Genomic DNA, 11,023 nt, shown 5'->3' with positions numbered 1-11,023 from the left:
TTCCCGCGCGCGCCGGCCCCCGCCCCCGACGCGGCCCCGCCCCCGAGGCGCTGCAAGCGCGAGCGACGTCGGCCGCCCGCGAGGCCCCGCCCTCACTCCTCGGTCCGGTCCAGTCCCGTCCGCTGCCCCGCCTGCTCTTGGGTCCTGGGTGCCGAGTGGCTGGGGAAGCCCCCGGTCCGGGGCACCGATGTGCACTGCCCAGTCTGGCACCGAAATAGCTGACCGCTATTCAGAGCTGTAGCAGAGAGGTAATGAGCCCAGGACGTGGCGCTTGGATGAGAAGGAGACGTCACACTTGAGCTGCTGCTTCTTAAGCTTACAGAGGGCAGTGGCGACGTCTAGAGCTGACGGGAGGGGCCTTCGCCTCCAACCCCTGACTGAAAATAGAGAATCCCGGCAGGAAATCAGCAAGTGCAGCCTCCGAGCCCCCTGCCCACGAATCGCCACGGCAGCCCCCCAATCCTCTCCACCCCGCACACGCTGCAGCTGCCACTGGCAAGTTACGGTGATGGTCCTGTTTGATCCCGAGGAAACCCTGAAATAAATGAATGCTTGAAAAAATTTTAAAGTGTCTATGGACTAAATCCTTTGAGACTTGAAAATATTAACTCAAATGATTAAATTATGACAGCAAAGGCTTGTTAAGGAAGGAAGATATTGAGAACGGGGTTGATACAAAAGAAATAACGTCATTTCGGCAAACCAAAAGACTAACAACTTTAACAGTAGAGCAGCGTGGCTTTTCCTGAAAGCAATTTTCTTCACGGGAAGAATTTTATAACAGAGGCAAATGTATAGAAACAAGCAGAAAAGATTTTCAGAATATTCCCTTTAAATGTTAATTACGGAATTGACACTTTGTACAATAATGTTTCAAATACTTCTTAAAAACTTTGAGCATCTTGACTCATAGCAGGAAAACTGGACAATTTGCTTTTATCTTCCTTGACTTTTTGAAAAATTCCCAAGGAAACTCTGGCTTCAAGTACTGGAAGGGGTTTATCCAACTGCGGTCTGACAAAGAAAATTAAAATTGAACAACTTGCTTTTTTCTTCCTTGATTTTTCTGAACAACTTCCATGGAAACTTTCGCCTCATATAATGGAATGGGTTCATCCAACTGAGGCCTGAGGAAGAATGAAATTATTATAAAGTTAGGACAAGGTAAAGATGAGTAGAACAATAGGATGGTAAGTGACAATTGCTATAGTTCAATTCTATTATTTTTTAAAGATTTTATTTATTTTTTTTATTTGAGAGACAGAGAGTACAAGAGCAGGGGGAAGGGCAAAGGAAGAGGGAAAAAGAGAAGCAGACTCCCCACCAAGCAGGAAGCCCAACCTGGGGCTCTATCCCAGGACCTGGAGATCATGACCTGAGCTGAAGTCAGATGCCCAACCAACTGAGGAACCCAGGTGCCTCAATCCTATTATTTTAAATAATCCAAACAAACTTGTCCATTAGTATTTCCACTGTTAAAAGCGGTTAGGTTTTGATGGGGAAAAACGACTATCCACTCCCAGATCCAACTTAAACAAAACTGTACTTTTCCCTCTTCTCAAGCTACGGGTTACTTCACATTACTTTGGGGAGGGTGATGAGAAAAGCAAAGGTGGTGTGGTGAGGTATGGAATGGGTTAAGGAGAACTCATGAGCCACTTCCATCTTAGGGAATACTTACTGGTGTATCACAAGATACACTTTGACAAATACTAAAGAGCAGCTATTTCTCCAAACAAAATAAAATACGGAGGCAATAGGTATGCTGCGAAAACTGAAACAGAAGTGGAAATGCTTGCCTTACCTCCTCGAGAACAGAAAAAATAAACAATGATTTGGTTACTTAGCATACCTAAAGACTCCAGTTGATAACTTCTCCATCACATCTTTTAAGATACGTAGCTGGAAAGATTGTTAAGGTGGCAATGTAACAGAGAGAAAATTGAACAAAACCAGTCAATAAATAGCCGATGTTAGGCGGGACACCTATGTAAGTTCAGCACTCTCAGAAATTGAGAATTCAAGTTATAGAAATTCTGTAAGCTGTGACGTTTACCTCGAAAACAGGGAAATGGGGAACTGATGTGAGAGGAGTGGAAACATAACAGAGCCTATACTTCTAAGTTAGGACAGATGGCAGAAACAGCAAGCCTCATGCCTCGTACCAAGTAATGACTAGTGTTATCCCAAAAGGGTAGGAGTGCAGTGGTGTCAGGTTTTCCTTCTAGTACTACGTATGATATTTTTAGTTAAAAACAATGTTAGCACTTATATCTCTTATGTTAGGTGCACATTTATTCACTAAACTGGCTGTTAACTGGCTCAAAATTTGTGTGCAGAAAAGTTAACAAACTGTAGTTTGTCACTATGAGAATCAAAAAATAAGTGTAAAATTAAGAAAAAAATTGAGTCATTTAATTGCAATGACAGTTTTAGGACTGAGAGTCTATGTAATTACAAGTACTAGAGAATGACATACGGCATATAATCACACAGTTGGAAGGAGGTCTGTTAAATCACAAGCAGCAACTGGCTCACATGTGAACTGACTGAGGGGGGCTTAGCACAAGTGAGGACTAGAGTCTGATTTGGGACTTGAGAATTAATTTAGAAAATGTAAATTAGAAAGTAGATACATAAGCCATTTTAAAGATTTTCTTAAAGAGGACCTAAAGAATATTCCGCATACTGCAAATCCTCTACTTCTGTTAAGTGAAAATGCCAACTGAAACTCTAAGAGTGTGTGTGTGTGGAGGGAATTAAGTAACGTAGGCAAAGGAGCCAGCCTAGCTCCTGACATGTAAGAGTCAACACACACTATCTAGTGTTACTTTTTTTTTTTTATTAAAGATTTTATTTATTTATTTGACAGAGAGAGACAGCCAGCGAGAGAGGGAACACAAGCAGGGGGAATGGGAGAGGAAGAAGCAGGCTTCCAGTGGAGGAGCCTGATGTGGGGCTCGATCCCAGGACTCCGGGATCACGCCCTGAGTCGAAGGCAGACGCTTAACAACTGAGCCACCCAGGCACCCCAATCTAGTGTTACTCTTAACACACAGTGTTCTCTGCTGTTAACGTCCCATGAGATTCTTGATAATGACAATGTCAGTAGGCAATTAAGTTGCTTAAAATTGAAATCTAAAGAATTATTCTAGAAAGTTAAAGATTAAGTCTGTTTTCCAAATTTAAAGAAAAATATTTATTCAGAAATACTTTCAACTCACACATTCACTACATGAAGGGGATGTTCTGGTTTTGAAATGTACTTTTTACAACTCAATGTATGCAGGATATTAATGAAATACTCTTATTTGAAAGCTCTGAATTAATTCAATCATTGCTTTTAGGGGAGGTGGGCCTTTGTAAGTATCATGTGTATAAAACTACACATGTTTAACAAAAGCAAAGTATGATATTCAGTGGAGACAAACTTAAGGCTAGCAAGTTTCTTCACACAGATATACTCTATTAAATAACATGAACATATGTTTTATCCAATATACTAAAATTTTTAGCAGGGGCAACTGCTTCAAAACAGTTATCTTAGCAAAAAAAGTTTTTTGTTTTTTTTTTAAAGATTTTATTTATTCATTTGACAGAGACAGAGACAGACAGCGAGAGAGGGAACACAAGCAGGGGGAGTGGGAGAGGAAGAAGCAGGCTTATATCGGAGGAGCCTGATGTGGGGCTCGATCCCATTACGCCGGGATCACGCCCTGAGCTGAAGGCAGATGCTTAACCGCTGTGCCACCCAGGCGCCCCAGCAAAAAAAAAGTTTTATTTGTAAGTTTGACCCTGCTCTAAGGAGGTTTGGACCACTGTTTTGGAACTGCTTTCACATTTTCAAGACAAGATTTCATTACTTTCACCAAAACTGGAATGATTTGCCTTCATTCGCCAGATTTTTCTCTGAATGAATTCCATTAAAAAAAAAAATCAAACCCATCTTCACTTGATGAAGATTTTCTAGCACTGTTAATTTTACAACAACCCACAAATGCTTTAATGCAGATGAGCATTCTGCAATGTCTTACGTAATAGCAACCATCAGAGCTTAGAGTAAGGATTAAGCCTTTCAAGGGGATATGTAATTTCTGTAATGCCAAGTTGAAAATGAAACAAAATTTTGCATGTATCCTGTGGTTTATCTCCCTATTCACAAATGAGCATGACTGCCTGGGTGATTCCTGTCCCACCCCTTTTTAGCTGCATCCTGGGACATGTATTAACTTTTCTATGCTTCAGTTTCTTCACCTGTAAGACAGAGATAATGACAGTACTTACACCTCATAGGGCTGTTTTAATGTTTAAATACATTAATACCTACAAAGCACTTGGAACACTGTTTGGCATGCTCAATGAAAGTTAGCTATTATTATTATCATCAATTATCATAATTAAAGAATTTAATGAGAGAACATGGTAAATTTCAAGCCAGAAACTCAAGTTACTAGATAAAAAGGATATAAAGATACTTTCCCTGTTGCACATTTGATAAATTCCAAACTTCATCATTAAGGAAAGCCACCGTTGCTCCCTTGAGGAAAAGGCAATGGCTATCTGGAGGATCCAACTTGGATAGAATGCACAAAGACTGATCAATGACTGTGAGCTTAATAGCAGACAATGATTGGTATCTGGAGCCAGAAAAACTTCTATGCAAATTAAATACCCAAATCACAAATAAACAGTATACAAACTTTAATAACAATATTGTAAACTGTAACGTTTTCTTTTCTAATTCATTGTCCAAAATGATGAAACAGCAAGGTCAGATGCAGGGCCTACGTAGAGGTGATGGAGTGGAAGCCTGTGTGCACGCACGTGTGTGTATGTGTGTGCATGAGTGCATGCGTGTGCAGGTGTGTCTGTGTGCACAAGTGTGTGCGTGTGTGTGAGAGTGAGATTTCTGGCTGTTACTCACCAGTTATCTTCATGAGGATGTTAGAAAATTAGTGAAGATTGATATATGAGGATTATGGTATTTGCATATCAACCATGATAAGAAAATTGAAATTCTGTTGAGAAATGTAATAAATTCCAATGTGAATGGGACATTGTCATAATTTTGTATAGAAATATTTTGCTAAGTATATGTCAACAATGTTTGTTACTAAGAAAAAAAATCTTATTGGAAATACTACTAAAGAATTCAGAAGTCACTTCTTCCAAACCACTAAATAAAAGTTGAATAACTCCTCTATTAGGCACTATTTTCTACATTTTGGCCAACATGTATCTAAAGTAAAAAAGAAAGCTACATTTCTTTAGAAACAGGTATAATTCAGAATTTACAATTTCTTCACATCTTGCCTCAAAAGGCTTAGGCATTATTCTTTGTTCATTATATCCTTTCGGTGTAATAGTAATGGTTTATTGTTTCTGATAATACCTGCAGGTTTTCTTCTGTTGTTACCCAATGGCCTCCAACACCAAGAAGTGTGATGATGTCATGTTTATGTGGTAGTAGTTGTAATTTTACAGCTGGTTCATCATCTTTACTATATAATCTCACTTACAAGGGAATAGTTTAAAAAAAGAGAGAGAGAGAGAGACAAGAAATATATTTTATAGTAATCTGGCAAAAATTTATTCTTCAAACTAGTCCTCTTTACTTTTTAATATAGGAATGAGGAAGCATTTTTCTTAGAAAAAAATAACACACAATGTATTCAGATACCTTAAAATATACTTTTTGCATTAAAACTGGTCATAAAATTTACTCTGGATTCAATTATAAGTGAAATAACAAAGGACAAAAAGTTTATTTTCATTTGAAAACCAGGCAAGGTAACATAACACATAACTAAGATTGACAGTTTTAATCCTAACATTGATAGCTTAATTCTTTGGGAAACGTTGACTTCTGATTAAGGAACTCATAGACTCAAGAAAGTCATACACTGACTAACTATTGAAATGTATATTTGAAAAGTTAATGAAGAACACATTCACTTCCACTGAAAGATTTTTCTGAGTTAATTTTCACAGTTGATCTTAGCCAACAGGCCAAGAAGTGATTTTCTGAGTTAATTTCAAGTCCTAAAAATACAGTTTAAAAAGAAACACATTAAGATGGTCACAGCTGTATTCCTATGATTCCCTTCACAGAAGAGAAATCTTAACGAAGTACGAATAGAATCCCTTTGCAGGCTTGTGAATCCTATGCTTTCCGTGCGATGGCACTACCTAAGTGTGTACAGATTAGGTGTTAAATAGATACTGCTTAAATAACAAAAGGTCAAGGAGGGTAAAAATGGAACAAAATTCTGTGCTTTTTCCAAACAGAGATTGCAGAAGTCAGCCACCCAAGAGAGGGCAGCCAGACACAGCAGAACTAAGCATTTGGCTGAGAGCTGAACAAATGTGTATCATCTGGGAACCACTGAGATGATGCTGTTTGTTCATTTGTGCACAATCACTTAAACGCCAGTGCCTTTATTTTAAAGATAAGCATGCTCTCTCTTCCAGACAGTGTTTACAGTGGGATTCAAGAAGCTCCAGTTTAAATAGAAAAGTTAAAAACAAAACATCACATCAATTTAATAAATATGGTAATAATTATTACCTGGTTTTATATATCTATATCTATCTATATCTATATCTATATATTTATTTTTTTTTTTTAAATGCATCCATCACACTACAAAAATGACCCAGACTACTGGTCTAGTAAAGTACCCACCTCCAGCATCTAGGACAATATCTACTCCCAGGCCTCCTGTTTCTTCTAAACAGCTTTCAGCAACGTGGGCTTTCCCATTAGAAACATCGATGACTCGGGCTGTAAAGGACAGGAAGTCAGGCAATTGTACTGTTCTCTATGTGATCAACACAAATCGGAGAAGAAGAAAAAGAAAAGCAAATAAATATCTGTTCTCTGAAATGTATGGAGTGGTTCAAACAATTACTGGATCTGAATTTTACTTTCTCTCTAACCCAGTAGTATTAAGGATCAATTTAAAGGAAGGGACTGGTATATTTAATAAAATAAAAATATAGAACATTTTGTGGATGATGCGTTCCAAGGCTGGTCTGCTGAAAACGAGGACTGTTCCCTATTGCTAAAAGATATATAGTCAGAACAGAGAATCTATAAACCACAGAGATACATACATACTAAGGCATAAACTGAAAGCTCAAGCAATTTCTTTTTTTTAGATTTTATTTATTTATTTGACAGAGAGAGAGAGAGACAGCAAGAGAGGGAACACAAGCAGGGGGAGTGTGGAGGGAGAAGCAGGCTTGCCGCTGAACAGGGAGCCCGATCCCAGTACCCTGGGATCATGACCTGAGCCAAAGGCAGACACTTAGTGGCTGAGCCACCCAGGCCCCCCGATTAAGCAGTTTCTTAAGTATGTTTAGATTTAATAGAGTTTAGAACTAAAATGTAAAAAAATGTATTTGTGTGGTATGGTACTTCTTTCTCTATTAGAGGCTGTTTTATCCTTTTTCAGTCATAGAAATCCCCCTGCTCCCTTCCCCGCTTGCTCCCCAAAATGAAGAAAAATCCTGAAGGTTAAGGGAAAAAACATTACTTTGAGCAGTTAGTGAAAACTAAACTATTTCTAGAGTATTATCTCAATAGAAGCAGCCAGTGAGATTAAAAAAAAAATATCTCAGCATCTGAACCAGCAAATGAAGACTCATGTTTATAATTCATTTTCATAGCTTTTAGCACCTTCTTGTAAAAGAGAATTCCTCTCAGCCAGGCTAAGATTGGTGGTGCAGAACAACAGTGACCTAAGATGTGGGGGGCGGGGGTGGGAGTGGGGAGGACACAAGGGAAAGGGGACTAAGCACTTCGGAAGGGCAGGGCTAACCAGTAAGAAACCTCTCCCTTCAACAATACTATTCATGCTTTTTTCCCAGCTCTCCATTCCATTTCTAATCTCTTCCATTCTTTCCTCCTTCTCCAGTCCCTGCCTTAACCTTTCTTCCATGTCTTGGTTATCTCTGCCAGAGGCATAAGGTAAAAATGGAAGTAACATGGGCTTTAATGTAAGGCAGGCTTGGGTTCAAATACCACTCCAATCTAGTTATAGTTCCTTGGACAAGCTGGTTAAATCCTCCAGATGCTGCTCCCTGGTTTGCTGATACAGGGTTGTTGAGGACTTCAGGGCAGATCATTCATATTAACACTCAACGAGCCTGCCTCTCCTTCCTGCTTACCCCTCACTTACACTCTGGCTCGGCCTCTTGTCTCTTCATTTGTTAGTTTCTCCATTCCTCTTTCTCCTCTTCTTGGCCACTTTTTTCAGTTTCTTTTCTTTTTCCTTTCCATTTGTGTTGTTGTTTGGATAGGTTCAGTCTTTTCACTTTTTGTTGAGCATTTTTTTTTTATTAATTAAAAAAAAATCCAGTATAGTTAACATAGTGTTATATTAGTTTCAGGTGTACAATATAGTGAGATTCAGAGGTTTCATACATTACTCAGGGCTCATCAAGATCCCCCATCCCCCACCCACCTCCCCTCTGGTGACCATCCATTTGATCTCTACAGTTAAGAGTCTGTTCCTTGGTCTTTTTCTTTGTGCATTTGTTTCATTTCTTAAGTTCCACATGAGTGAAATCATATAGTATTTCTTTCTCTGACTAGCTTATTTTGCTGAGCTTTATACTCTCTAGCGTGTTGTTGCAAATGGCAAGATTTCATTTTTTATGGTTGAAAAATATTCCATGTATATATGTACCACTCCTTCTTTATCCATTCGTCAGTTGACAGACATTTGGGCTCCTTCCATTACTTGGCTATTATAAATATTAATGCTGCAATAAACAAAGGGGTGCATGTATCCCTTTGAATTACTGTTTCATATTTTTTGGATAAATTATTCAATCAGAGGGTAGTTCCATTTTTAACTTTTTGAGGAACCTCCATACTGTTTTCCACACTGGCTGCACCAGTTTGCATTCCCACCAACAGTGCATGAGGGTTCCCATCTCTCCACATCCTTGCCAACACTTGTTGCTTCTTGTGTTTTTGATTTTAGCCATATGACAGGTGTGAGGTGATACCTCATTGTAGTTTTGATTTGCATTTCCCTGATGATGAGTGATGGTGAGCATCTTTTCATGTATCTATTGGCCATCTGGATGTCTTCTTTGGAGAAGTATCTGTTCATGTCTTCTGCCCATTTTTAATTGGATTGTTTTCTGAGTGTTGAGTTGTAGAAGTTCTTTATGTATTTTGGATATTAACCCTTTATCAGTGATATCATTTGCAAATATCTTCTCTCATTTAGTAGGTTGTCTTATAGTTTTGTTGATTGTTTCCTTTGCTCTCAGAAACTTTTTATTTTGATGTTGACTCAATAGTTTATTTTTGCTTTTATTTCCCTTGCCTCAGGAGACACCTAGAAAAAAGTTGCTGTGTCCAATGTCGGGGAAATTACGGCCTGTGCTCTTTTCTAAGATTTTTATAGTTTCAGGTCTCACATTTAGGTCCTTAGGTTCAATCTTTTCAAGGGCTCCCCGGTCTCCACCATATCCTGTTCATCATAAACTATATCTGACCTATGTTTTCTGTTTAAGTGGATCATCTCCCTTCTTAGCATATCACAGAAAACAGACAACTTTAGAGGTATATCACTGAGTAAAAGAGGTTGAGAAACCTACAGAGTGATGCAAACATATATTGATTTATTGAGTAAAACCAAAGAGGCATCAGGTATTGTTAAACTGTGTCATAGTTCAGCTAATTCAAACTTGGGTAAGTTGATAACAGGGCAAAAAAAGAAAAAAACACTGAGAAATGTAGGTTTAAAAAGAATAACAATTAAGACTATCACTTAGGTAAACTTGGACTTGGCATGGATACTAAGTGCATCTTAACAGTGACTCTCATTTGGGATTTTGTACTTTGTTTTATGAGTACAGTCTTTAAGGTGATCTCTCTTCACAATTTGCTGTTGTAAAGTCTGTTGAGTAGTATTACCCACCTATAGAAGGCCTAAGTCTTTCGAGGCATTGCTTGTCTTCGAGGCTGCCTGCTGTTGAAATCACTTTGGCTCCTCTGTGGTGTGCTAACTGAATAGCTATCATACCAAGTGCCTGTGTAGAAAAAAATACACAATGGGTTTACAGATATAACGCAGAGGCCATATCTAACTTTGTTTATAGGCTATTTAATAAAGTGTCATAGTTTAGTGCTACTTTCCTATATTTTTAAGTATTATCTGATAGAAAAAGAAAAAAATATATGGACCAGGTTGAGACATTTGACTGACTTTCTTTATCAGAAGGGGTGGCAGAAAGGTGTACGTACCACCTGCTCTCACCCAGTCTGACTGTTGCACATAATTTCAAGATGGAGGGCTGTATTCAGAAACTTGGCCTCAGAAAGGGAAAAATGGGCTTTTAAGGGCCTTGTCAGCATCATGTTCTAAGCTAATTTCACGTACATGTATGAGTCCAGCTATTTCTCTTTAAAGACCAAAGCACTCTCAAAAGCTCCATCCTTTGGCTGACCTGAGAGCTAAGTTCAGGAAACACTACTATCCTGATGCTGGACATCAGGTTGAAGCCAGTGCCAAAGACAGTTCTGCCTTTGTTTGCAAAGAAAAGCAGGCAATAAAAGCATTTTCATCACCACACAGAAAATAAAACTACAAAAATTCACCCCAAGTTTTGTAACATGTTTAGATTATAATCTATTTTTATGTATTTTTAGTGTCTTGAACTATTTTTTGCTGACACATGTCATGTGTTGACAGTAGCACATTTTTTAATCTTATGTGACCTGTCTATAACTGCAACAGCTCATCAACATAAATGTAAGTGTGAGGGATATACAAAATTGGTAGGGAGTTTTGGGGCATGGCCTCAAAGATTTCATGAGCTATTTCAGGCTTTGTGTAACAGGCATAAAAATATGGCTTGGGGCGCCTGGGTGGCATGGCGGTTAAGTGTCTGCCTTCGGCTCAGGGCATGATCCCGGCGTTATGGGATCGAGCCCCATATCGGGCTCCTCCGCTATGAGCCTGCTTCTTCCTCTCCCACTCCCCCTGCTTGTGTTCCCTCT

General features: G+C 38.9%; 1 protein-coding gene across 1 annotated transcript in view; it reads right to left on the bottom strand.

Annotated features, from left to right (window-relative positions):
• Nucleotides 1-740: 740 nt before the first annotated feature.
• The window catches only part of CRYZL1 (crystallin zeta like 1), a 38,348-nt gene continuing 28,065 nt past the window's right edge, over nt 741-11,023 (bottom strand). The window contains exons 9-14 of the mRNA XM_034654701.1: nt 9,942-10,053; nt 6,686-6,784; nt 5,393-5,514; nt 4,468-4,573; nt 1,853-1,898; nt 741-1,127 (exon numbers count right to left, since the gene is read on the bottom strand). Of these exons, the coding sequence (XP_034510592.1) occupies nt 1,028-1,127; nt 1,853-1,898; nt 4,468-4,573; nt 5,393-5,514; nt 6,686-6,784; nt 9,942-10,053 (585 nt within the window). The 3' untranslated portion in view covers nt 741-1,027. The remainder of the gene's footprint in view (nt 1,128-1,852; nt 1,899-4,467; nt 4,574-5,392; nt 5,515-6,685; nt 6,785-9,941; nt 10,054-11,023) is intronic.

Source organism: Ailuropoda melanoleuca, chromosome 1 (genome assembly GCF_002007445.2).
Source record: "Ailuropoda melanoleuca isolate Jingjing chromosome 1, ASM200744v2, whole genome shotgun sequence".
NCBI classification, from domain to species: domain Eukaryota; kingdom Metazoa; phylum Chordata; class Mammalia; order Carnivora; family Ursidae; genus Ailuropoda; species Ailuropoda melanoleuca.
Note: the sequence above shows the minus strand (reverse complement) of the source record. Positions and strands in the feature narration are given on the sequence as shown.